General features: G+C 39.3%; 2 protein-coding genes across 4 annotated transcripts in view; one reads left to right on the top strand and one right to left on the bottom strand.

The window, feature by feature from the left end:
* LOC111149361 (phosphoribosyl pyrophosphate amidotransferase) overlaps positions 1 to 4,009 on the bottom strand; it is a 34,339-nt gene extending 30,330 nt beyond the window's left edge. Inside the window, exon 1 of the mRNA XM_022506368.1 lies at positions 3,753 to 4,009. Within this exon, the coding sequence (XP_022362076.1) occupies positions 3,753 to 3,880 (128 nt within the window). The 5' untranslated portion in view covers positions 3,881 to 4,009. The remainder of the gene's footprint in view (positions 1 to 3,752) is intronic.
* LOC111149362 (phosphoribosylaminoimidazole carboxylase and phosphoribosylaminoimidazolesuccinocarboxamide synthase) lies at positions 983 to 27,040 on the top strand. 3 transcript variants are annotated; one of them, XM_022506370.1, is made up of 10 exons: positions 983 to 998; positions 4,703 to 4,769; positions 7,536 to 7,733; positions 13,176 to 13,354; positions 15,616 to 15,795; positions 15,896 to 16,009; positions 16,681 to 16,764; positions 18,529 to 18,709; positions 20,297 to 20,455; positions 26,200 to 27,040. In XM_022506370.1, the coding sequence occupies exons 2-10, from the start codon at positions 4,754 to 4,756 to the stop codon at positions 26,364 to 26,366; spliced, it is 1,278 nt and encodes a 425-aa protein (XP_022362078.1). In that variant the 5' UTR covers positions 983 to 998; positions 4,703 to 4,753; the 3' UTR covers positions 26,367 to 27,040. The 3 variants fall into 3 exon arrangements, with proteins under 3 accessions (XP_022362078.1, XP_022362079.1, XP_022362077.1); XM_022506369.1 differs by lacking the exon at positions 983 to 998 and adding an exon at positions 4,386 to 4,458; XM_022506371.1 differs by lacking the exons at positions 983 to 998; positions 20,297 to 20,455 and having other exon boundaries at positions 4,083 to 4,769.
* Positions 27,041 to 27,534: the final 494 nt, after the last annotated feature.

Raw genomic sequence — 27,534 nt, 5'->3', positions numbered from 1 at the left:
ATATTTTTTGAATGAAGTATTAGATAACAACAGGAACATCCCTATCCCCAATGACCCTTATTATATCTCAAGTGAGCTGAAAATTTTATTCTCCATTTTTGGACCTAAAGTGCAAGTCAGATGAGTTGCCCTGACCTTTGCCATCTCTTAATGCCCTACAGTGTATATGCTAGTGAAAAGGAAAATTGCTAGGGGCTAACCACACAAAAGTATCATTCCCAACCCCCTGGATTTTGCCCATTAAACTTTTAATACATAAGTCTAGCCCAACAGATGAGAAAAGAGACCCAGAAGTTAGGAGACTTGCCCAAGATCAAACTGATGTTGGAAACCTGAAAGTAGATTTCAAGTCTTATGTTAAAGAACTATTTCCAATATTGACCAGAATGACAAAGCAGTAGTACTTTGAAACTTTTTGGCAGATAGGTAAGTCCTGCTTCAAACTGATGCAAAAAGCAAAGTTGTAAATAATAGTTATAACTGGAAGAATTTAAAACACTAATGATTTAAAAGTGAGATCATTAAATTACAAAAGTAATTGAATTAAAAAGTCTTTCAAACCCAAAGACTGGAACAATCAGCAAGGACAGTTTTAACATAAGTCACTTCCCTAACCAAGGGTATGTAAAATACTATAGAAATGGGACATTTTGGTCATTTTTACTAAGAGATGAAAATCAAAATAAAGTTATCCCCAGCCTTAAATTTTGCAACTCAATGCAAGTTCTCTGACAACCTATTCCTGTATACTCCAACAAACTAAATGAAGACAACTGGAAACTAATTCTATATAAGTTGTCTGAGTGCATTTCTTTCTCCCAAGTACCTATCTACTGATAATATTATATACTCTATTTACAGGACCAGTGTCTGTATCTCTTAAGAAAACCGTTCCTGAGATCACTGCAAATGGGTTTCCTCAATGCGTAACAGAACGGAAAGAGTCTACAGAATGTTTCTACAGACAGGAAACCCCATACGTGATCCAATTTAATCAGGTAAATCTCAAATTTTTAGAAGTACAAAAATGTTTATCAGTAGTAAGATTCAATTCCTAACCCAGGAAAATGATAATTCACTTTCAGGGTGGGCATTTTCATCAGCTGATTGTTGGGATAAATCTATGAAATTTTAATAATTCCTTTTATGGACTCCTCAAAGTATGTCCACATCATTCTAGTCTTCAAAAGACATTCCTGTGGTAGAAACGTGAAGATTTCTGATCTAAAAAGGTGTGGTTTTTTCAGAATTCTGCAAACCACTGAACCAAAGTTGTTAGGACTGAAAAAGCATGTGGTAATTATATGTACCTGTCATGAACACACATACACACACAGTTTGTATCTAAAGAGCTCACTGAAAATGTTAAACGAAAATTCCCCAAAAGAAAGTAGAGCTATGGAATAAATCTCCAAATTGCCAAAACTACTAGAAAGAAGTGCTTCTGAATGAACCCATCTGAATTAAGTACCCAGTGCATGACTATCTAGTAATTGGTGTTCTAGTTGTATTTACATGAAATGCATAATATAACTTTCAGGTACTCTGTAATCCCTCAAACTAAATTTTTTTAGATCAGATTATACTTAAGACAAAAACAGAACCAAATACAATGCAAAAGTGATAGCAATTTCACCTTCTGGATTCCGTGATTTAGGAAGATAATGTGTAAGAGATAAATTCCTTTATCAAAAAGGAAAAAAAAAAATCCAACAGTTGTTTTAAAACAACTAAGTATTGGGAAGTGAGGAGGTAGAGACTCTGCAACAGACCACCACTTACCAGTGTACAGTGTATTTAACTAATTCTACTGTATATTAAGTTATGACAACCTATCTAGGTGTCCAGTTTTAACGTTCCTTGATTCAATGCCATAGAAAAACATTAGTTTTTAATCTCTGAATCCTACAGACTAATTCAGAGTAGCAGAAGATCTTTATCTTCAAGACATTAGGAAATTTCATCATTCTTCCAATCAGATCACTTTCTCTAAAGGGTGAGGACTTTTGCTAATTCAAAATTTTTAACTGGATGAATTTATGGGAGAGAACCAGTCTTCTCAGTGCACCTTAATGATTCGATGTCTACACAAGGAAAATCTTAAATAGTTTTCCATTAATACATTTGTTCCCCAGAAATTACTATGTTCCTCGCCACTGCTACTGAAAACATCACAAGGTCAATTTTCAAAACCACTTTAACAAAGACTTATTTGGTTAGATGAACAGCCTCAGAGAATCCATTTATTATTGCACTATTATCATATAATTTCATTTTTATTGCTTTTATCTTGTACTGTCTAATCCCTATTCTTTCATATAAAAGCAACTACAGAAAAGTGCATGTAGCTAGAAATCAAGTTGTATTCATTAAGCAAACAAACCATTTTTCTTCTGGCACATATTTAAAGGAGAGACTGAAGATCCTCTTTCCTTCACAGAATATCTAAAATAACTTATCTTAAGAATGTTTTAAACTAATGTTGCGCTGAACTACCACATAAGCAGATTTTAGTTTATCCTTGGACTATTTATCTAATCTTCTCAAAAAATGTACAGTATTTTAAAACAAGATCTATACTAGGGTCAACCCACAATTATCCAGGATTAGAGTCATTCAAGTTAAAAATATTTTTGATTCAACCCTGACTCTAAATTACTAACAGCTCTTAGCAAAGGGAGTACATAAGATAAGAAACTAAAGTATCTGCAACTCTACAAAGATCAGAAAGACTACTCGCAATCCAAGTTTGTTTAGGGAAAGCAAATCATTTGGAATGCATTTATACTTGTGGCTCCCATATTGCTGATAAATGTTACTGCCAAATTCCTTAAAAATTATTGCTGCAGTATTGCCTTAAGAAAACTTTGTAATACTTTCGGTGAGAATGTCAAACCTACGTTTAGATCAAATGCCAGGTAGTAAGAAATGGAAGGATCACTTAAGTTATTTTTTAACTCAAAGGGATCTACCAGTTTTTCAAAAATCAGTATCTAGTCATACAGGAACTGCTCCCCTTCCCCTCTTTTAAAGAAGGGAGTTACTTTTTTGGCATCCTTTTACTACAAACTTCTCCTTCATTATTATCTGAAACCCGTGACTCTTTTGCGGATGCACTATTTCCTGTGACTGGTTTATTTTCACTTAGTTTGTATGAGATCTGCAACCGGTACTTCCTTCTGAATATCAGGTAGCTGTTTCCCAGGGTCTGAACTCTAGAATCCCTAAATTCTCACAGCTATGACTACGTTCACATCCACAAGTTGTTCAAAAGCTCTGCCCTTGCAAACAAAAGCTGGTGGTGTCGAAGGCTCCGCGAGAACACCTCAACGTGTTGCAGGACCTCAACCAGCAGCCACCCCACACAAACCTTCACAAAAGCAGCTCCAGGCTCTGCAAGATTAAAACGGGCAAGTAGTGGGAGAAGTCCCGATTCCGCCAACCCTAGCGAACCGGACACTTACAAATTGGCCAGACTCATGAGGGGTGCACACACCGGAGAAGGGGGGGGAACCCCTAAAGAGCATTAAGGGTTTGGGGGGAGCAGCGAGTCCAGGGATGCAAGGTGGTGCCCGCGCACGCCTTGGCAACCTAGCTGATGCCACAGGCAGATATCAATCCAGGCAACAGAGGTCGGTCTCCAGGCCCTCAGGCGCACACGAGGTCGCTAACACGGGCCGCGGGAAACGGCTTGGGCTGAAGGAGAGAGAAGCAGACGCGCCGCCACCCCCACCCCTCAGCCGGTTGCTCACCGGTGTTGCAGCCCCACGAGTCCCAGAGTGATCACATGCGGCACATCTAGCTGCGTGGGCCACTCTCCTGAGGCGATGCACCCGAATACTCCACATTCCTCTCGGATTCCCGACTCCTCCAGCTCCATGTCGCCGCCGAAAGCACGTGGAGGGACCTGCCGCCGCAGCAGGGGCCTGAGCACCAACCAGCTGCCCGCTCGGCCCGGACGCCTCAGAGGCTCGCTTCCTTCCCAGCCGCTCGACCCTCGCTACTGCGGCGGCGCGCGCTTTCCCAAAGTAAGCGTGATTAGCGCTCCTCTCCAGCACACCCTGCCCCGCCCCCTCAGGCTGCACCAATGAGTGAGGAGGGAGGGAGAGGCTCCGCGGCTGAGAGGAGGAGCCACAGACTGCTGGGGTGGAGCTAGTCCTCCGCCGGCTCCCTGCGGGAAAGTACTTTCTCTGCACGTGGAAATCTCCGTTATTTTCTAACACCCAAGACTGGGGTGATGAGACTAGTAGGGTTAACGTCACTTCTGTCCCAGAGGATGTAAACTTTGTATGGCCCTCTTCACATGCTTTCCCCCGGCCGTCACCACTTGGTACGCTCCAACCTATGATCTGCTCTTGCCGCGGAAAAGGGAGCCGGTCAGCGAGCCTCTGTAGAACGGGAGTGGCCTCCAACGCGCGCCACTTTTCGCCTCTTCTGGAACAGCGCCCGCGCACGGGGGTGAGGGGGGACGGCCTGTGTCTCTGCGCCTGCGCGGCGGGAAGTCTCAGGGGTATAGCCTGCTTCCAGAGTCGAAGTTGCTCCTGCGTGGCAGAGACCTCGGGGGTTCGGTGGCGGCAGGCTGTGTTGCTAGCGGAGAGCGCGTGTGGGCGCCCGGGAATACTAGTCCTGGCCGGGGGGTGTGTCTGTGGGCCGCCTTCCCTTCCCCCCCACGTGAGCCTCTGTGACCACTCCTCTTTTCCAGAGTCTTTCCTCTCTTCCCGGCGCGGCCGCTGCCCCCAGGCCACGCAGAATAATGGCGACAGCTGAGGGTGAGTAACGGGCATCCCCAGCAATCTGCCGGGGACTTCCTGCCCTCCGCGGTCTTCCCGTCCCCCTTCCCCCACCCCCGGCTGGAGTTGGCGCAGTCGCCGCCACCTGAGTGCCCAGCGGCCCTCCTGGCAGCCTCCTCCCGAGATGTGCCTGGTCTCGCAGCCGCCCCTCTAGGCCGCAGGGCGGGCGAACACGTGGCCCGGGCACCGCCAACCGAGGCGTAGGAAACCCAGCGCTCCCCCACCTCGCCGAACTTTCTGAAATACTCGAAACTGGCTCGGGGTTGGGGAAAAGAACAAAGTAGGGGAAGAGAGTGATGAGAAAGAAATGGACAGGGGTTGGAGAGGTGCATAGAAATCATACTGGTAATCAATAGTTACTGCGAAACAACCACAGGAACATATGTAGTGATTATTCAAAATCTTGCTTTCCTGTTAAGTCAATAGCCTGCTATTTCCAAAGTTAATATTTGAATCTATTGAAAAATTTACTTTTTTTGGTCGAGATTTTGTGTTTCAGTCTTTTGATGCCATGATGATTCTGAAGAGCTCCAAAAGCACCAGGCCAAAAGTTGCCTTGATTCACTTTACAATTATCCTATTTACATAATCCTTTTATCTATGAGTGATTAGGTCCTCAGAAAAGATCTCTTGTTTGTGACATTTATGCTGATAAAACTTTTTTTTCCCCCCACACACCCAGTTTCTAAATTTATGGTGAACCAAATTGGTTGTGCTGGCTGGTCAGTACATTGTCTTCCACACAGAAAAATTGAATTTAGGGAAAAAAATTATCGACTTAATCTAATATAGAATCTGTCATTTTGCTAAAGTGCTTAAAAGCCACATGGTTGTTCTTAGGATAAAATCGAAACACAGTCAACATGATGTATGAGGCCTGAGGGATGAACAGTGAAATGCAAGGGAAGGAAACACTGTTTGGGCCTAGGGTGAGCATGTCAAAAGCTTGGGAGTGGGATATAGAAATTCAGTTATAGAAATTAGAGTTCTGGAAAGGGAATAGAGAAATCTGAAGTTAGAGCACTAAGCTGAGGCTCTAAACTGAGGAGCCTATTAAACTTTGTCAGTGAATCAGGACATTACAATAGGATGGGAATTCATCCTCTAGGTACCCTGCAGCAGTAACTATTAAACTGAATTATAACTGGTTTGTTTAATGGTCACCTCCACTAACTGGTGATCTGACCACTGCTCAGTTCTGCCATTCTTTCCTACTCTGTAGCCGCTGCCCTCCCTCACTATGCGCGCGTGTGTGCAAACACACACACACAGAGCTCCAACCGTACTGAAGTCCTGCCATGTACTGTTACCCCATGGTCTTTTTTTCCGCACCACTACTAACCCCTTTCTCTTTTCTGACTAAATGTTTATCCTTGCCTTAGATCTCAAACTCAGACTTACTTTGTTCCAGACTTCCTGCTCTAGTGTCTAGACTAGGTTAGGTGGGCCTGCTGTGAACCTGTGATCCCACAGACTGTGTATTTCTCACATCATAATTAATACGATGCCCTGTTTAATTTCAGCTTCCTTTAGACTCGGTTGCTTGAGAGTAGGAACTCTGCCTTGTGTACTAGTATAGCCCTAGTGTACCTGGTACACGGGCACTAAAAAATGCCAATACTGAGATTGAGTCTGTTCTAGGAGCGTGAGGGATGATTTCTCCCCTTGGAAATTTTAAGTCCTTAAACTTCTGTTATCTCTGACCTTCATCTAAATCATTCTTTCTAATGACCAGAGTCTACTTTTTTTAGGTCTGTGACCTGTATTAAATTGGATTCCCTTGTCCTTACTTCCTCACCATTTCCCACATTTGTTGGTGTGGAGAAAGGATTAACACTGGGGAGTAGGGAAGAAAGATTAAGAAATAGAGGTGCTTGGAAATGGGCTAACTTCAGTAGATGGGGGTGCCTTCCCTTGCACTTTAACTAAAAATCAAGAAACCCTTTTGGCTCAACTTAATGATTTTGCCTGTCATGCCAAGTGGAAGGCTCAGAAAATAAGCATTTTTTTTTTCCCACTACAAGCTTGTTTATTGTATTGTAAATACATATGTGAAAATACTATTATGTTAACTTAATGTAAAGTAGTTCTACTTCAGTTCTACTATGAGAGAGGCAGGTTTGATAGTGGAAAGAGCAAAGAATGTGATATCAGAAGACATAGGATTTTGTCTGGCTCTGCCATTTCCTAACGGCATGACCTCTAGCTTTTTGATACTTAGTTTTCTAATCTGTATACGGTTGACCCTTGAACAACACGGATTTGAACTGCACGGGTCCACTTTCCCATGGACTTTTTTTTCCTCCGATTACTATCACACAGTACTGCAAATACATTTTCTTTAAGATTTTTTTCTTTTCTCTAGTTTACTTTATTGTAAGAATACAGCATAAAATACATAGAACTTAGAAAATATGTGTTAATCAGCCATTTAATGTTATCAGCAGGGCTTCTGATCAACGGTAGGCTTTAAGTTTTGGAGGGAGTAAAAGTTCTGTTTAGATTTTCAACCCTAAGCCCCACATAATTCAGTTATATGCATAACTATGGCTTGTCACACAGTTATGTGAATCAAATATGATACCTATGAAAATACTTTGTAGGGTATAAGGTTCTATGCAGATGAGTGAATTTTTTATTAAAATTATTCCTTAACCACTCTATGTTCTCTGATCATTCTAGATAACTTAGTCTTCAATTAGGAAATTTTTTTCTGAATCTGATGTCTCCATTTTATCTCCACAGTACTGAATATTGGTAAGAAACTCTATGAGGGTAAAACAAAAGAAGTCTATGAATTGCCAGATAGTCCAGGAAAAGTCCTCCTGCAGTCCAAGGACCAGATAACAGCAGGAAATGCAGCCAGAAAGAATCACCTGGAAGGAAAAGCTGCAATCTCAAATAAAACTACCAGTTGTATTTTTCAGTTGTTAAAGGAAGCAGGTAAGTGGCTTTCCTGATAACCTCCCCTTTCACATTCTCTCTCACACGCACATATTGGTCCTTTCATGGGGAAATGGCATTATTTGGATTAACAACATGTTGACTACCAGTTATATTTTTCAGTTGTTACAGGAAAACAAGTAAGTGGCTCCCCCCACAATCTCCTCCCTTTTGAATGTTGCCCCCCCACACACACACACACCCAATCTCTTTCATGGGGAGATGACATTATTTGGATTAAGAACATGTTGTTTGGTGATGTCTCAAAAGGTTACTTGAATCAAACCAGGAAGTCTTAAATTTCACTACAACATGTAATTTGGAATTAGTAAGTAGTATCATTTAGTTAAGGAATCTTAACAGTTTGCTACAGTCTTTGTCTGGCATGCATATCCTCTCTTTAACTTTTCTCCTAGGAAGACATCCTGGGAGAGACTCATCTGTGAAGGAGGCCTGTTTTGGTATTAGGCAACTTCAGTTGAGGAGTTGAAATTTGGTACCTGCAATTCTATACAGTTATTCTTTGCTCTGTCCCTTGGAGATAAGACAGAATTTCAAATCCCTTTTCCGCTTGAAAGCCCTGAAAAGTATTTGAAGATTGCTACCACACCTTCTCATTCTGCCCCAAGTGAGGGATTTGAACTTGATGAAAGATCTCCAGGCTTACCTCCTACTCTAAAACTGAAAGAAAACTATTTCCTATAGAGATATCTATTCAAAAAGACTAGATCAAAACATTCTGTGGAGGGCACTTGGAGCAAAGAAAGGGGAATTAAGATAATGGGCTTTTCTTCAGGGGTTCAGTCAATGCTGATTTGTCTGTAGTATATGAAATCTCGCTAATAAAAGATTTGAGCTCTTTTCTTCCAATGTAAGAGGCCTCATTGCTTTGGATTGCTCAACCTTTGAAGCCTCTGGTTCCTTATCTATCTAATAAAAAAAGCTTTGTTTTTTACTTTCCCAGTTCTAATTTTTATAATTTAATAATTTTGTCTCCTTTTACTATCCCTTTCATTTCTTAGAGCTTCCAGTAACTGTTAACAGGCGTACCCTGTTGTATTGCACTTTGCTTTATTGTGTTTCGTGGATATTGTTGGGGTTTGTTTATTTGTTTGTTTTTACAAATGGAAGGTTTGTGGCAACCCTGCCCCTGCATTGAGCAAGTCTTTTGGCGCCATTTTTCCAACAGCATTTGCTCTCTTCATGTTGCTGTTACATTTTGGCAAATCTCAATATTTCCAACTTTCTCAGTATTTTATTTATTATGGTGAACTGTGATCAGTGATCACAACTTGCTAAAAGCTCAGATGATAGCGTTTTTTAGCAATGAAGTATTTTTTAACTAACATATATATGTTTTTTAGATAACATGCTATCAAACACTTAATAGGCCACAGTATTGTATAAATAAAACTTGTATGTGCACTGGGAAACCAAAAAATTCATTTGATTTGCTTTATTGTGGTGGCATGGAACCGAACCCGCAAGATCTTCAATGTATGTCCATAATCTCTTAAATTGATCTTCTGAATCCAAAGGGGAATTTAATACCTTTATTTCCAGTCGGTATAGAGGTACCTGCCTTCCGCAAAATAACAACGTAGTTCAGATTAAATCTATTTTGTCCATTCAGAATGGGTTCTTGAATAGTTTTCCTCTTTCCTAGTTTTCTGTTGAACATTTTTAGTGTATTGTGGGGAAAAAAATGTTTGCCAGCCTAATTTGTCATCCACATCATAAATCCCTCTATACATTGAAAGTGTGTATGTTGTATAAATGTAAAGGACCACCCACAGTTCCTAAGTAATAAGATTTTAGGATTTTTATTTCAGGGCTTCCTTGATAGGTGGTTTCTCAGTGTCTGAGTTGATTGCTACAGAGAGCATCAAACTAATTTTAGGTTCCTTTTGCAGTACGGATAAGTGGTCCATTTTTAACTTGCCAAGTTATCTCATTCTCCCTATACATGTTAAAATTTTAAAAAGTTGCTTAATACTATAATTGTTAACAAAAAAAAAAAAATTAGCTCCTGTGTTCCCATGGTAGTTATCATAGTTATGGAGAGAGAGATATATATAGGTATATATATATTTCTAAATAATGGAAGATAAGTACAGGCCCAAGTTTGTATTTGCTTATTCAGTAAGGGAGTATACACTGTACTTTGTGGGCTTAACAGAAAGTGAATTAAGGTGACCCAAATTGTCTCTGTCCAGGACTTTCCCAGTTTTACTCTGAAAGTCCTGTGTCTGAGAAAGCTGGGAAAGTTTGTAATCCTAAATGAAGTACTCCAACAATTATCTTTAAACTACTGTATTGGCACCTTTAACATAACTAAAACTTACTTGGTTCACAGGAAATGTTGAAAGATATTCTTCAGGTTTTGGGGTGCCTGGGTGGCTCATTGGGTTAAAGCCTCTGCTTTCAGCTCAGGTCATGATCTCAGGGTCCTGGGATCAAGCCCCGCATCATCAGCAGGGAGCCTGCTTCCCCCCACCCCCGCCTGCCTCTCTGCCTACTTGTGATCTCTGTCAAATAAATAAATAAAAATCTTTAAAAATAAAAAAAAAAGAAAGATATTCTTCAGGTTTTATACACTGAAATTAAGGAAAACTTAAGTTTTAAAAAATTCTTAGATTTGTTTTAGAGGACAGATTAGGAGTTCTGTTGCCTTATCTAATTTTTACTTGCTGATAGTTAAATGAATCCTATGCCTAGTTGACCACCAATGGCATATTTAAAATTGCTTTCTTTATAACCAAGGTTATGTATGTTCCTAATTAAGGTATTTCTAGAAGTTAGAATGGGAAGAGCACCAAATGAGATTTTGTAAAAAAGGATTCTGGTTTTCTCATTGTCAATCACAAGCAAACTGTAAAATACTATACAAGTAATAGATAAAAGTAAAACTTTTTCCATGGAAATAATATACATGCTACACCTGAGTTATGAAATGAAATGTGTGGATTTAGTCTCAATACTTAACCTTATAAAGTCTCAGTTCCCCCACAGAAACCTACCATAATTATGTTTAGGTGTTAGTAGTGATAATGGGTATAAGTCCTGCAATTGTTAAACCACAGATAAGGAGCCAGGCAAGCTTAATACATGGGTGGGTGGCCCTAAGGATATGTGGGCTGATTTGCTGTCAGACACTGCCATTGTAATTCAGAGTATGAAGTGACATTTTCTTAGTAATCTTTTTTTTTTTTAAGATTTTATTTATTTGACAGAGACACAGTGAGAAAGGGAACACAAGCAGGGGGAGTGGGAGAGAGAGAAAAAGAAGCAGGCTTCCCACAGAGCAGGGTGCCTGATGTGGGGCTTGATCCCAGGACCCTGGGATCATGACCTGAGCCAAAGGCAGATGCTTAACGATTGAGCCACCCAGGCGCCCCTTTCTTAGTAATCTTTTTTTTTTTTTTTTTTAAAGATTTTATTTATTTATTTGACAGAGATAGCAAGTAGGCAGAGAGGCAGGCAGAGAGAGGGGAGGAAGCAGGCTCCCCGCCGAGCAGAGAGCCCGATGCGGGGCTCGATCCCAGGACCCTGGGATCACGACCTGAGCCGAAGGCAGAGGCTTAACCCACTGAGCCACCCAGGCGCCCCTCTTAGTAATCTTAATAGGAGTCTTACATTCTGCAAACAGTGAGACATGGGGGAGAGTTCTTTTGCTCATGCCCCCCATCCAGTCATGAAATTTGCTAAGATGATTACCATGTATATTAGAAGCAATCATTGTATCATCTAAACTCCATCTTTTTTTGGGGGGGTAGCAATTTTTTTTTCCTGTACTAGATGATAACTGTAGATTGCTTCTGTGCTTTTGGTTCTCTCAGATGTGAGGAGGAGTTTTCCTCTGAGTAAAAGTAACTATTATTTATATTTGAACAATAGATTTGGATACTAGTCTTTCAAGCTAGACAAATGAGCATGTATATCTAAAGTTTAACACATCTTAAAAGGAAGAACTCTTAAAGTCAGGCATGTAGTTACCACCTGTAGTTCAGGACTGATTTAAATCATTTGCCTATCCATTAGCATGAGCTCAATCATTCTTTAAGGGTTAAAATGACCATTTATTTACATTCTGATTCTTTTCCAGAGTTCCTGTTCATGGAGCATATCACAATTCCCTATTTCAATTGAATCTTACTGATGAAACCCAGAGAGAGTACAGAGAAAATGCAGGTTTTGAAACTGGTCCAGGCACCATTACTGATTGGCAACATGTCAAATTACTTAACTTCTTTGAGCCCCTGTTTCTTTCACTGTAAAATGTAATAATACCTATCTGAAAAATTTTATGGTTAAATGAGATAACATAAAACACTTAGAGTAGTGCAGGTCTTACATAAATGTAGATTCCCTTCATGTAGGGAAATGCATATGTATGTGGTTTTATGGCAGCACAGAGTAATCCTGTAGCATCTCTTGGAAACCGTTATGGGTTGACATTAATAATGCTCATCTTCAGCTGCAGTGTTAGTACCTAGAATACCTAGGAGTGGGATTGCTGGATTGTGTGGTTCATGATATAGCTGTCCTTAGAGGTTATTTTCCAACGTCCCCAAGTAAAATAGCTCCCATCACAAGCTAGCTTTTTATCTAGTTTTCCAGTAACAGTTTGAGTAAAATAGAAGAGAAATGAAGAACAAATGTTTTCTTTGCTCTTGGCCAAATTGGCCACTGTGTTCTTGCTGCTACCTGTTGAATACTTTTTTCCAGGGATTATTTTCTTCAAATATTAAGAGAAAAGTGTGATCCAAAATATAGGGCTGTACCTGATTGTGATTAAGTAGATTGATATATTTTTTTAAGATTTTATTTATTTATTTGACAGACAGAGATCACAAGTAGAGAGGCAGGCAGAGAGAGAGGAGGAAGTAGGCTCCCCTCCAAGCAGAGAGCCCGATGCGGGGCTTGATCCCAGAGATATGAGACTCCACCCAGGCGCCCCAAGTAGATTGATATTTTATAAGGCCCATTTAATACTGGACTGTCAAATATGAGAATCGTATAACCAAATCTGATTTAAAGATAATTTAGTATCACTTAGATGAGTTATATGCTTTATACAAAGTTGGGTGGCCGAAAATTTCTCAAAAGCATTTTTTGAATGTATGAATGAATGAATGGTAGAGACACTGGAACCCAGACCTTCTGATCCACTATATACTTTCCCATGCAACATTAAAATGAAATACTCTTAAATATTCTGAAGAGCAGTAAGAAAGCCATACTGATAATTTTCTTTTTCTTCTACTACTTTTTATAAAAAAGTTAATTTATTTTTGATAGTATCATTTAGGGATAACATATTTGGCTAGATAGGGTTTTGATTCATTTTGTTTTTTGTAAGCAGCTGTTTTATTATGCCTCAGATCTACCATTTTTAATAGAACTTTATTGCTTTTTTAAAAACTTTTTGTCAATATGTAGGTATCAAAACTGCTTTCACCAGAAAATGTGGGGAGACAGCTTTCATTGCACCTAAGTGTGAAATGATTCCAGTTGAATGGGTCTGTAGAAGAATAGCAACTGGTTCTTTTCTCAAAAGAAATCCTGGTGTCAAGGAGGGATATAAGTTTTACCCACCTAAAGTGGAGCTGTTTTTCAAGGTAATTATTCTGTGCTTGTGTGTCTTACTATAATATAGCAACAAACATAATTTCAAAGTCAAAAGATTTAAATGTTGTTAAAACTAAATAAAATCTTTTAAAGTATTTTAAATTAAATTATTTAAATGAAATAAATAAATTTTTAAAAATATTAGTTATTAGGAAGAAAAGTAACAATTCAGAAACTTTTTAAATTTTTAAAGAGTTTGAAATTAAGGCAAATACAAGGGATCTTTTTATATTCAGATACAGAAAAACTATTACCAATATCTCTTACAAGCAAAAACATAATGAAGGTGTAAGAATCAGTGGTTATACATTTGTATTGGTTTTCTTTATTGAAACTGCTTTTCGGGATGCCTGGGTGGCTCAGTCGGTTAAGTGTGTGCCTTCAGCTCAAGTCATGATCCCGCGTCCTGGGATCAAGTCCCGCATCCAGTACTCCTTGCTCAGCGGGGAACCTGATTTGCCCTCTACCTGCTGCGCCCACTTGTGCTCTCTCTCTCTGTTGGACAAATCAATAAACAAACTCTTTAAAAACAACAAATAAAACTGCCTTTCTCTTTCCCTCTTTGTTCATGCTGTTAAGAATAGTTCCAATGTCAGGAGTAATGTCTATATAGTATTTTTATTGTTTCCCTTTTTTTTTTTTAAGATTTTATTTATTTATTGAGAGAGAAAGAGGGAGATGGTGAGTAAGCACGCGGTGAGAGGAGCAAAGAGGGAGGGAGAGTAAGGGAGAAAGAACCTTAAGCAGACTCCATACTGAGCAGAGAGCCTGACATGGGGCTCTATCACACGATCCTGAGCTCATGACCTGAGCTGGAATCAAGTCTGGATGTTCAAATGACCGAGCCACTGAGGTGCACCTTGTGTAGCACTTTTTTTTTTTAAGACTTTATTTATTTGACAGAGTGCACAAACAGGAGGAGTGGCAGGCAGAGGGAGTGGGAGAAGCAGACTCCCTGCTGAGCAGGGAGCTCTATGCAGGACTTAGTGCCAGCGACCTGGGACCATGACCGAGCTAAAGTCAGATGCTCAATCGACTGAGCCACCCAGAGGTCCCTTGTGTAGCATTTTTAAAAAGGGAACTAAAATTGCCTCTCAGTCTTTTGGCCCAGATCAAGTATAATTAGTGAACTATGTACCTTAAAATGTTTATCTTACTGTTATAATACAAATCCAGAATTCATAAAAGAAAAATTTCATGTGAAATTGGAACACTACTTAGAATACAATGAAAATACTTTTTTCACTAATATCTTTATATAAAGTCTCTTAAATTATTAAATAATATCCCTCAAGACTTATAGTCTTACATAAACTTTTATTAAAAATGAGGTGAAGAGCAGTGACTGGCTGGCTCAGTCAGCAGAGTAAGCAACTCCTGATCTCGGGATTGTGATCTCATGCTCTACACCCCACATTGGGTGTGGAGATTATTTTAAATCTTTAAAAAAGGGGGCGGGGCGTCTGGGTGGCTCAATGGGTTAAGCCTCTGCCTTCAGCTCAGGTCGTGATCTCAGGGTCCTGAGATCGAGCGGCGTTTCGGGCTCTCTGCTCAGCCTGCTTCCCTCCCTCCCTCTGCCTGCCGCTCTGTCTGCCACTCTGCCTACTTGTGTGCGCACTCTATCAAATAAAATCTTAAAAGAAAGTTCAGGAGATAATGAAAACTGCATCCTGGAGAGATTTAGTGGACTAAAGTGTGCTTTGGCCTTCTTACTATCTCTGTTGACTCAGATAAAGAAAAAAACCACAAACTTCTATTTAAATTAGTTTATAGAGAGAGCAAATTCTTTCAAATACTTTATCAGCTGGAATAAGTTACTAAATATCTTAAATTTTAAAGTATCTATTAAACTAGACAAATTAAAACAAAACTAGGCAAATTAAAAATAATTGTGAATTAAAGGGCATGTCAGAAATTAAGTCCTTAGAGACAATAAATATTTCTGAGAAATTCACGGTCAAAGAAAAAAAGAACTTCATTTTATCTCAAAAATACAAAATTTGGGGGGCTCCTGGGTGGCTCAGTTGTTAAGTGTCTGCCTTTGGCTCAGATCACGATCCCGGGGTCCTGGGATCAAGCCCCACATTGGGCTCCCTGTTTCACGAGAAGCCTGCTTCTGCCTCTCCCACTCCCTCTGCTTGTGTTCCCTCTCTTTGCTGTGTCTCTCTCTCTGTTAAATAAAAAAAACTTTTTAAAAAAAGTTCAAAATTTTTATATTTAAATTAATCGTACTCCTATACTTTATTTTCAGGATGATGCCAACAATGATCCACAGTGGTCTGAGGAACAGCTAATTGCTGCAAAATTTTGCTTTGCTGGACTTGTTATAGGCCAGACTGAAGTGGATATCATGAGTCATGCTACACAGGCTATTTTTGAAATATTGGAGAAATCCTGGTTGCCCCAGAACTGTACATTGGTTGATATGAAGGTACAAATAAAATAGAGATTTGAGAGTAAAGATTATAACTGAAAAATGTCTTCAGTTGTAGAGTTTTGAGAACTTTTCTTTGGTGATATGCTATTTCTAGATTGAATTTGGTGTTGATATAACCACCAAAGAGATTGTTCTTGCTGATGTTATTGATAATGATTCCTGGAGACTCTGGCCATCAGGAGATCGAAGCCAACAGAAAGATAAACAGGTAATCCTTCAGGATTTTTTTTTTTATCTTTTGCCTGATCAGGCAAGATAGGGGTGACTAGGAAGATGGGAGGAAAAGAAAAGGCTACTGTTGTTCCATATGATAAGAAACAAGTTGATTGCTATTTACTTCTAAAGATAAATATCTCTTACATTTCCTATATCCTGAAAAAAAAAAATAGGAATAGTACTTTGCATTTACAAAACAGATAACTCATTTATTATGACTGTCACGCAGAACAAGTATCATCCTTATTTGGCCAATTGAAAATTAAGGTGCTAGAGGATGGGTCTTCATAATTACAAGAATAAGGGTCAATCTGGATCCAAGTGTTCTGGATATTACCAGCTTCCATTTCTGCTCTGTCCTATGAAAAATAAAATTAGGGCGGTTGCTCTCTAAATACACAAGAATTGTCAGGGCAGTTAGTCCTAGTTACTAGTGTGGAAAACACTTAACCTTAAATGAAAATGCAAGTGTACTTCACTGTCTGAACTTCCTCTACTCTAATTCAGGAAATGAATTTATAGGTTCAGATACATTTTCAGACATATTCCTTGCTATGCAGGCTTTTTGTAGTCTACCTAAAACTCAGAAATCAAATAAGTTCACTTAGCAAGCGTATTACTAGTAGGATATCTGTATTCTAAACTTTCTATCTTATTTTCTAGTCATATCGTGACCTAAAGGAAGTAACTCCCGAAGGGCTCCAGATGGTGAAGAAAAATTTTGAGTGGGTTGCAGAAAGAGTGGAGGTAAAACTTTTGTAGTAAACCTATGCTGTTCTGTGTTTTTCTCCAAGAAAATCTTGCTTCAGAAAGGACAATAGGGGCATCTGGGTGGCTCAGTCAGTTGAGCATCCGACTCTTGATTTCAGCCCGAGTCATGATCTCAGGATCTCAGGGTCATGGAGTCGAAACCTGCATCAGGCTCTCTGTTCAGCGCAGGGTCTGCTTCAGATTCTTTCTCCCTCCCTCTGCACCTCCCCCTGCTTGCATGTGCCCTCTAAATAAATAAATGAAATCTTTAAAAAAAATAAAAATGAGAAGGCGCAGTTTTTTTTTCCCCCAGTTATTTCAGAGAGTGTGTGTGCACACATGCGTCCATGTGCGTGGAGGGAGAGGCAGAGGGAGAGAGATAATCATGACGCAGAGGCCCCACTGAGCAGAGGGCCTGACATAGGGCTCAGTCTCAGGACTGTAAGATCATGACGTGAGCTAAAATGGAGTCATCCACTCAACCAGCGAAGACACCCAGGTGTCCTTTTCCCCAGTGGTTTAAAAAAAAAAAAAGAACACCATTAAGAAATGTACCACCTGAACTATCCTCAGTGACATACTGAAACCCCCTGTTGTTAAACTGGCCAGTACACTCCCAGATTCTAATGGGGAAACCTAGAGTCCTTGTCTCCTCCCTGCCCCTTACATTTCCTACCCACCTCTCCACTGCTGCTCAGCTACTCAGAGTTGTATTAGCAAGGGTTCCATAAGTAGAGTTCCGAATTAGAACTCCATGTGCCATTAAAATGTCACTTTAAGATTTATGGTATGGTATTATCAGGGTGCCCGGGTGGCTCAGTCATGACGTAAAGCATCCACACTCTTGATTTTTGCTCAGGTCATGATGTCATGGTCCTGGGATCAAGCCCTGCGCAGGCTCTGCACTCAGCCGGGATTATGCTTGAGATTCCCTTTCCCTCTGCCCTTCCGCCTGCTCCCCTGCATGCTCTCCCTCCCTCTCAAATAAATATTTTGGATTTATAGTATTATTACTGTAATTCCATGGAAATTGAATGGGATTTGTGGTTATGCAAGGGTCATAGCCAGTTTTCAAGACCTCATTTCCTTGGAAACATGTATTTTCAATTTTTTTTTTTTTTTAAGATTTATTTATTTGACAGAGATCACAAGTAGGCAGAGAGGCAGGCAGAGAGAGAGGAGGAAGCAGGCTCTGCTGAGCAGAGAGTCCGATGCGGGGCTCGATCCCAGGACCCCGGGATCACGACCTGAGCCGAAGGCAGAGGCTCCAACCCACTGAGCCACCCAGGCGCCCCATGTATTTTCAATTCTAAGCAACTAACTTAAAGAAGGTTTATAATATGATCTCTTTATTTTGGCTGATTATGCCTTAAAACCTCCATTAAACACAATGGACTAAAATCTTAGGATGAAATATTTTATATTATAGCTTCATGAGTATTAATTAGAAGGGTTGAGCATTTATCTTTCCTTTATATCATAATAATAAGTATAACTTACCTGATTAAAATTCTTATTACTTTTTAGGTCTTAATTAGAAGACTGCTTCCCTTTCCATAAAGAGGTTATTTTGAAAAATGAATTATCATTTTGTCCTTTTTGTCTCTGTCTTGACTTTGGTCTATTAAGAAAGAAAATATTCTATCCAGTTGTAATTTTACTCTACTATAGCTCTGTAAACTGATTATTCTTACGGTACTCAATTCTGTATTTAACGTTTTTTCCTGTTTTCTTTTGCATATCCATGTTTTTCTTTTCCAGTTGCTTCTGAAATCAGAAAGTCAGTGCAGAGTTGTAGTATTGATGGGCTCAACTTCTGATCTCAGTCACTGTGAAAAAATAAAGAAGGCTTGTGGAAATTTTGGCATTCCATGTGAACTTCGGGTAACGTCTGCCCATAAAGGGCCAGATGAAACTCTGAGGATTAAAGCAGAGTATGAAGGTAAATTTCACATTTTACATAGAGCATTTCAGGATTTTGCCAAAAAATTTTATGTTTGGACTAATAATGGTGAAAAAGAATTTGCCACAGTTCCAATGGGGAAAATGTGATAGTCTAGGCTTTCGTTATACTTGCTTCCAAAGAGTGTAAGATGCTCTAGGCACTTAGAATGCCTCAGGGAAAAAAATTGAAAATGCAGCATGGGTACACATGAAAATAATGCAGTGTTGTGTGTTGATGGCATTCAAGTTTTTAAAAAAAAATGTTAATGAATAAATAAATAAAAGAGTAGAGGCCCCCACCCCCCCCCCCCAAAAGAAAGTGAAACAGGGAAGGGAAATAAAGGCTAGAATGAGTCTTTATCTAATAAGAAGCCCCTGGAGTATTGTTTCTAATATGCTCCAACAGAAGATAGGCCCCACATCAATTTTGGGAGGTATGAGGTTGAAGCAGAGATCCTTTCAAGTATTTTTAGTAGTCAGCCTTTTCTAAGAGGTGGGTAGTTGAATGTGAAATTAAGGAATAATTTTAGAATTGGGTATTTAAAAGAAATGTCTTGATGGGATAGTATTGATCTAAAATAACAGAGTTCTGGAAACAACCAAATGTTTCTCAACTGGGAAAAATGTTATCTGAGTTTTCTTTCTAAAGGTAGTTGTTAATAGGAGCATAATTATTAAGGCTTGAGGTGGGGTGTTGAGGGGCTAGGGAACTGGGATAAGTTCCTAGACCTCTTTGTTAAAGTTATGAAAGCCTGAACTCTTTATCCAGAGAAGTGCAAATACATAAAATTTTGGATTCCAGGTTAGAAATCTCTGTGGTAAGAAACAAAGGAATAACTTAAAAATTTACCAAAGAATGAAATGTTTAAGAGATGTGTTAGAAAACATATTGAATGGTCTTAAATATTTAGGTACTATATTATTGAATTGACCTTTCTTCATTGATAATGTGCCCCTGAACCTCTAGTCTCCATTAACAAGGTCTCCCTATACCCTGTGGGTTGAAGGACACCAGGACAGACACTGGTTCAAGTAGTGTCATTCTTTGTTTCAGTGAGCCTAAGCATATCCTTTTAAGTAGGGCCTTTGAGCCGTTCCCTCACTAATACTCTCGTACCCTCTTTATACTATAGGTCTCAAACATGGCCAAACTTATTTTTGCTACTTTGTTACTTAAGATATAATAAGTGGTGAAGTGAAATATATATTGAATATATATGCAATAATTGTGTCTTATTTATGCTTTTTCTGGAGACTGCTAATAAAGGAACTGAAGGAGTTAAGACACATAGGCATTTTGTTTTAACCTATCTTAAAATCTATTTTCAAGGGACGCCTGGGTGGCTCAGTTGGTTAAGCAGCTGCCTTCAGCTCAGGTCATGATCCCAGCGTCCTGGGATCGAGTCCCACATCGGGCTCCTTGCTCGTCAGGGAGCCTGCTTCTCCCTCTGCCTCTGCCTGCCATTCTGTCTGCCTGTGCTCGCTCTCTCTCTCTCTCTCTCTCTGACAAATAAATAAATAAAATCTTTAAAAAAAAAAAAAAAAATCTATTTTCAATTCAATTATAAATGTGTAATTTCCCTAGGGGATGGCATTCCTACTGTATTTGTGGCAGTGGCGGGCAGAAGCAATGGTTTAGGACCAGTGATGTCTGGTAACACTGCATACCCAGTTATCAGCTGCCCTCCACTCACTCCAGACTGGGGAGCTCAGGATGTGTGGTCGTCTCTTCGACTACCCAGTGGTAAGATACATGAATTTTATTTTATTTTATTCTATTTTTTTAAAGATTTTTATTTATTTGAGAGAGAGAGCATATAAGCTGGGCGGGGGGAGGGTCAGAGGGAGAGGGAGAAGCAGACTCCCTGCTGAGCAGGAAGCCCGATGCGGGGCTCAATCCCAGGACCCTGAGATCATGACCTGAGCCAAACGCAGACCCTTAACCAGCTGAGCCACCCAGGCACCCCAAGATACATGAATTTTTAAAAATTGTTTATTAAAGGGGCACCTGGGTGGCTCAGTTGGTTTAACATCCGACTCTTGATTTCGGCTCAAGTCATGATCTCAAGGTTGTGAGATCAAACTCCATGTTGGGCTCCATGAAGAGCGTAGAGCCTGCTTGGGATTCTCTCTCTCCCTTGCTTCTCCCCCCCCCCCCAACCCCCACCCACACACAGGCTGGCTTTCTCTCTTCCAAAAAAACTTGTTTATTGAAAAATTTCAAACATGCACAATAGTAGAGAGAGTAACATGAAATCTTATGTACCTGTTATTCAGCTTCAACATTTAATATCTTATTACATCTGTAGCCCTTTCTGCTGGATTATTTTCAAGCACACAGCATTTTACACTTAAATATGCTTCTCTAAGCAATATGAACTCTAGGTTTTATTATTTTATATTATTTTTTAAAGATTTTATTTATTTGTCAAGAGAGAGAGCATACAAGGTAGAGTGGCAGGCAGAGCAGGCAGAGGGAGAAGCAGGTTCTCTGCTGGATAAAGGAGCCCTATATGGGGCTTGATCCCAGGATCCCGGGATCATGACCTCAGCCCAAGACAGACACTTAACAGACTAAGCCACCCAGGAGTGCCATAACTCTAGTTTTTAAATCATAATCATGGGGGCACCTGGGTGGCTCAGTTGGTTAAGCGGCTACCTTTGGCTCAGGTCATGATCCCAGGATCCTGGGATTGGGCCCCGCCCCCACCTGCTTTTCTCTCTCACTCTGCTGTTCCCCCCACTTGTGTTCTCTCACTTATGCTCTCGCTCACTGTCTCTCAAATAAACTCTGTAAAAATAAATCATAATCAGTATAGCATATTCACACTTAAGAAAAATTAATGGTAATTTTTTTTTAAATCATCTAATTTTCAGTTGGTGTTTAAGCTTTCCTGATCATCTCATTTGTTTTTACAGTTGATTTGTTCAACTCAATGTAACACAGTCCTTACATTGCATTTAGTTGCTCTCTCTCCTAAGTCTCTTTTAATCCTCCTTTTTTCACTTTCATTTGTCCTGTAGAATTTTCCACATTTTGGATTTGGCTGATTACATTTCTGGATGATGTTTAACATGGTCTTCTATATTTTTTATAAACTGCTGGTGAAATCTGTAGATAAATCAAGTACAGATTTTGGTCCCCCCCCCCCCCAAGAATACATCATTCATGGTTTTGAGTTTTTTAAAGTAAATGTTATTATGTTATTTCTGTAAAGGAAATGTAATTTTATTTCTATAAATTAGGGGACAGAATAAATAACATACAAAGAAATCTCAATTGAGCATTATCTCATAGAATAACAGTATTGTGGTAGGGATGTGTCAAAAATGTTAAGAACTTGAGCCTTCCTGTCTGTTCAAATATGGACTGGCTTCTCTCTAGGCCTGCTGTACTGTCATTATCTCAGAATTTCTCTTAACCATCATCCTGGACATGCATTTTGCCCTTCTCTAGTCTTAGATCTCCTGTTTCCTAGGTCCCATGTCTTCACCTTTCTTTGTTTACTCCTTAATTTGTTGGAGAGCATTCTTAGTGAACTTCCTGAGGAAGGGCTACAGATGGTAAACTTTTTGAGACCTCATATATCTAAAACATTTCCATCATAGCCTCACACTCAATAATTTGGGAATGGAATTCTAGACTGAAAATTACTTTCCTTCAGAAATGCATCTTGAAGGCATTACTCAATTGTCTTCCAACTTCCAGAGTTACTGAAAACTGCAGTGCCCTTTTATCGTTCTGATTCTAGGTCATTTGTGAATTTTGTTTTTTTCTGGAAACTTTTAGGGTCTTTTTCTACCCATGTTTCTTAAATTTCACAGAGATGTGTCTTTTTTTTTTTTTTTTAAGATTTTATTTATTTATTTGACGATAGAGATCACAAGTAGATGGAGAGGCAGGCGGGGGTGGGGGCAGGCTCCCCGCCGAGCAGAGAGCCCGATGCGGGACTCAATCCCAGGACTCTGAGATCATGACCTGAGCCGAAGGCAGTGGCTCAACCCACTGAGCCACCCAGGCGCCCTCACAGAGAAGTGTCTTGATGATTATTTTCATCTTGGGCTTTCGGTGGGCTGGTTAAATCTGGAACTCTGATTCTTTAATCCTGAGAAAGTTTCTTCAGTTACTTAATACTTTCCTTCCTCCTCCACTTTCTTTTCTCATTTTTTGGATTTAGTATTAAAAATAGGAGCTTTGTGTTTCTCTTTTCTCTTTCTCATTGCTATACTCTCTGGAACATTTCTCCAACCCTTTTATTAACTTTTTCAATCCAGTTATGGCATATTGAACTTCTAAGAGCTCTTTTTTGTTCTATGGTCTTCTCACCATCCCCCATCCTTTTCTTGTTTAATCTTTGCAATAACATCTTTTATCTCTCTGAAATTACTATAGTTTTTCTTTCATATTAACTCCTTTTCTCACCTGTCTGGTATCTGGTAATCCTTGGCTGTCCGTTCTTAAGAGGGAGGCACTATAAAAAACCAGTTGCACGGTCTGTGCGAGTGGATGGGACTTGTCAGAAGGGGGCTCCATGGCGCCTGGGTGAATCAGTTGCTTAAGTATCAGACTCTTGGTTTTGGCCTGGGTCATGATCTCAAGATGGTGGGTTTGAGTCCCTTGTCAGTAGGGAGTCTGCTTGAGATTCTCTCTCTCTGACCCCTTCCTATATGCCCCTCTCTCGCTCTAAAAAAAAAATGAACCTTTACCCCCCCCCCAAAAAAAAAAGCTCCACTGTTGGGTGATCTGGTAGAGTTGATCTTTGAATAACCCCTTACATGAATGTCATTTGATCTTTTCTCATGTGTGACTAGAATTATCCAGAGAATCTTTCTAGTCTCATTCTCCTGACTGAGAAATAAACCTGACTGCCAGCATTCTGGAATCTGGTAATCTTAATACTTGTGTAAACTTCACCCCCTGTTTTCACTGCAGCATTGCTTGTCTCAGCTATGCCTCGTACCCTCCAGTCCACAGAAGTCTGGACTAAAATCTGTTTTTCCCTTCATAAGAATTTATGACTCTGCTAGGATGCAGAAGGGGCAATTCCTCAGGTACATGGAGTGGAGCAAGAGATTTGATAGTCTAACTGCTTCTTGACTTTAAGCCAGTCCCCCCTTTTTTTTTAGCCACATTTTCACCCCCATGTCTCCCTTCAAAAGTATCGGGTGCCACTGATTCCCCAAACCTTTACATGGATTTTTTAACATTGGTCACATTGCTTCTCCTGCTTCCAGTTTAGGATAAAATTTTCTTGGTCTACTTAGTTACCACTCCATTTCCTTTTCAACTGACAAAAAGTTATCACTGTTCTCTCTTTGTTCTTATGTGTTTATGTCTATTTTCTTTATTCCCTTTACTCCTGTTTTTATTTTTATTTTTTAAAGCTTTGGCAGATATCTTTAACTCAAATATAGAAAAAAATAGGATACCATTAATAAAAATATTTTTTACAGCTGAGCATATTTGATTTGTACTCAGTAAACGTCCTGAACAAACGTAACAGTCAGCTACTTAATGCTATCTTTATACAGTTTCAGGGATACACCTTGTGATTAATCCATCTTTAACTAGATCTTTAGCTGGACATCTGATTGTATCAACTTCTCTAGTTAAAAATTTTTTATGGCTATAAATGAAAGTATAAATTTATGCCAGAGGAATAGTATATGTATTATCAGTGGAGTTTAGGAAAGGGAGAATGTGATGAGGAAAAATTTGGCAGCTTTTATCTAGTACTGTCCAAGGAGAGAGAGGGAACCTGGGAGATTTGTACATTCCGATCACTAGAATTGGGGATAATCTTTTGAAGAAAAGTTTTACAGTGGCCTTTATAAAATCCTAAAAACTCTATTTGTCTTTCTCTTATGGCATGCTCACTAGATAACCTAATTTTTTGCTAATTAAGCTTTCCTGATGTTAGAAGGGGAGTCCTGAGCAGTGTAGGCACAGGTATTTCAGTTACTAGAGTAGAACCCTGTACCTAGAATACTACTGCTAACAGTTGACATTCATCAGCTGTTTCATTCATCAAGTACTTACTATGCATAAGGCACTGCTCCAAGTACTTTATCTATATTAACTTGTTGAATACTCCCATCTTAATAGATAAGGACACTAAGTTAACATTAAGTACTTTGACCAATATCACACAGTATGTGAGGGAGCTACATAAATTGATTTATTAATATAAACTAGTAAATTTGCCTTGTGATATATACTTGATTCTTACTGGAGGTAGGGGGAATCAAAGAGCCTGGTGAATTCCAAGAATATTGGGGAAATGGAGGTTTCGGATCTGTAAGCTAGGAGTACTTCACTCGAGTGCCACAGGTATAATAGTACCAGTCCGTAATAGAAAGTCTGAGTAAACGTGTGGCCCCCAAGGAAGTTACTTTCTTAGGTCCTATTAATATTGAATTTACTTAGAACCTGGTATTTTGTAAACTTACTCTTTGCTTTTAACTTTTTTACTGCTTAAAGAATAGTTAAAGTGCAAAGACAAAAGTAGTGGCTAGAAAATTATAAAAAAAAAAAATACATATCTCAAGTTTATCCAAGAATAGGTGCTTCTGCCTACTTGATCCTTGTTTTATTTCTGTTGCCTTTCATTAGTGATTTAAAGATTTACAGTATATGAAAAGAACTTCGAAAAAGCCAAATTTCTTTGCAGATGGATTCAATGCAAAAAGTGATAGATGGGGTGCCTGGGTGGCTCAGTCATTAAGCGTCTGCCTTTGGCTCAGGTTATGATCCCAGGGTCTTGGCATTGGGCCCCGCATAGGGCTCCCTGCTTGGCAAATCTGCACCTCTCTCCCTCTGCATGCTGCTCCCCCTGCTATGTGTGCTTGCTCGCACGCGCTGTCAAATAAATAAATAAAATATTAAAAAAAAAAAAAGTGATAGCTGTATATAAGATACTGGTTCATGGTAGAGAAATATTACTTAATGCTCTTAATAATCACTTTACCACTCCAGTAGTAGACATGGAACTCCTTCTGCAGATCTTACTTTAGACAAGGATGATACAGTAGCTTTTTATTGTTTTTGATTAGCAGGACTTTTCTTTTCTTTTTTTTTTTTTTTTTTTTTTTAAGATTCTATTTATTTATTTGACAGAGAGAGATCACAAGTAGGTAGAGAGGCAGGCAGGGAGTGGGGAGGGGGAAGCAGGCTCTCCACTGAGCAGAGAGCCCGACACGGGGCTCGATCCCAGGACCCTGAGATCATGACCTGAGCTGAAGGCAGAGGCCTAACCCACTGAGCCACCCAGGCGCCCCTAGCAGGATTTTTCTGAGCATAAAATAGTTTACTAGGGGCCCCTGGCTGGCTCAGGTGGTAGAGTATGGGACCCTCGATCTGGGGGGCCCCATGTTGGGTGTAGAGATTTTTTTTTTTTTTTTTAAGCTAAAAAAAAAAAATTTACTAAGTGCTCTTTTCATTATTAATTAACAGATTAATATTCTGTCTTTTCCTTTCTGAACCAATAGGTCTTGGCTGTTCAACCATACTTTCTCCAGAAGGATCAGCTCAGTTTGCTGCTCAGATATTTGGATTAAACAACCATTTGGTATGGGCTAAACTGCGAGCAAGTATATTGAACACATGGATTTCCTTGAAGCAGGCTGACAAGAAAATCCGAGAGGGCAATTTGTAAAACATCATTGCTTTTTTTGTTGTTGTTGTTAAGAAAGACTTTACATTTCTTGTTTAGTTTCAGAAAAAGATCAAGGTGAAAGTTTTTAAATCAAAGAAAACAATTTTTAAATCAAAGAAAACAAAATTTACTAGTGAATAAGGGCTTCTCTAGATTGATGGATCAGTAGACTATGGACATATTAATATTTCTTTATAGGAAGTAAAATTACTATAAGGACACTTTTAAAATCTCTTAGCTACTGTGTAGTCACAAGTAGATAACAAATACATTTCTTAAATGCTAATAATGTCCTATTATAGAGCTCTAAACTACTATTTGACCATCTGTATCTCAACCCATAAGTTTTAAAAAGTTAAAATGTTTGTATCTTAGAGTGATAAGAGCAATATAGTCCTCTTTTACATTATGATCTTTACAAAATCCTAAGGGTGTGGTGTTTTATTTGCAGTCAGTATCTCAAAATAGATGTGTATTTATCCCCACCTATAGACCAAGATCCTGTTTTGTTCTGCTTTTATTTGTTTGTTTAGAGTTGAAATGGGTGTTGGGGGTAGGGAAGACACATGAAATAAGATGAAGGGATATTGTGGAAACCATAGATAGGGGCCTTTTCCAAGAGCTTCTCTGATGGATGTCAGGGCAATTTCCCATGGAGGAAAAAAAAAAAGGTAGAGTCATCTTTGTCATTCCAGATGAAAGACTTGGTAAATCTTAACTTAGCTATAACGGGTGCCTCTGTGGATCATAAAATTCTTTTAATTCTGATAATACATGTTTTAGCTAATCTGACAGCCCTCAGCCTACCACAATTTTCCAAAATTGGAATCTCCTAGTTGATAACCATACTAGTTTCTTTCTTACAACAGCGTAAGTGTGGGCAGGGTACCCAGTAAGATTCACCTCTAAAGGAGCGATTGTTACTGAGAGGTGTTAATAGTTCATCATTAATCTATAAATCATGTTTGGAAATCACTGTTAGAGTATGCAGACCTGAGGACTTTTTTATAGATCACTAAACTTTAATCTGAATGTCTATGAACCCCTTAAACTACCATGTAGAATTTTATGTATGTGTTCGCTTTTGTGGAAAGGGGGCAATCATGGTCTTTATTCAAGGGATTAAAAATGTTAAGAATCTCTGCTGTAGGGATGCCTGGGTGGTTCA

Source organism: Enhydra lutris, unplaced genomic scaffold, assembly GCF_002288905.1.
Source record: "Enhydra lutris kenyoni isolate GAN:26980312 unplaced genomic scaffold, ASM228890v2 scaffoldscaffold21, whole genome shotgun sequence".
NCBI classification, from domain to species: domain Eukaryota; kingdom Metazoa; phylum Chordata; class Mammalia; order Carnivora; family Mustelidae; genus Enhydra; species Enhydra lutris.
Note: the sequence above shows the minus strand (reverse complement) of the source record. Positions and strands in the feature narration are given on the sequence as shown.

Bases quoted from the DNA above. Each gene is read 5' to 3' on its own strand.
- LOC111149362 (XM_022506370.1), top strand. The intron at 7,734-13,175 runs GTAAGTGGCTTT...GTCAATATGTAG, and splicing joins TCAGTTGTTAAAGGAAGCAG to GTATCAAAACTGCTTTCACC. The intron at 16,010-16,680 runs GTAATCCTTCAG...CTTATTTTCTAG, and splicing joins GCCAACAGAAAGATAAACAG to TCATATCGTGACCTAAAGGA.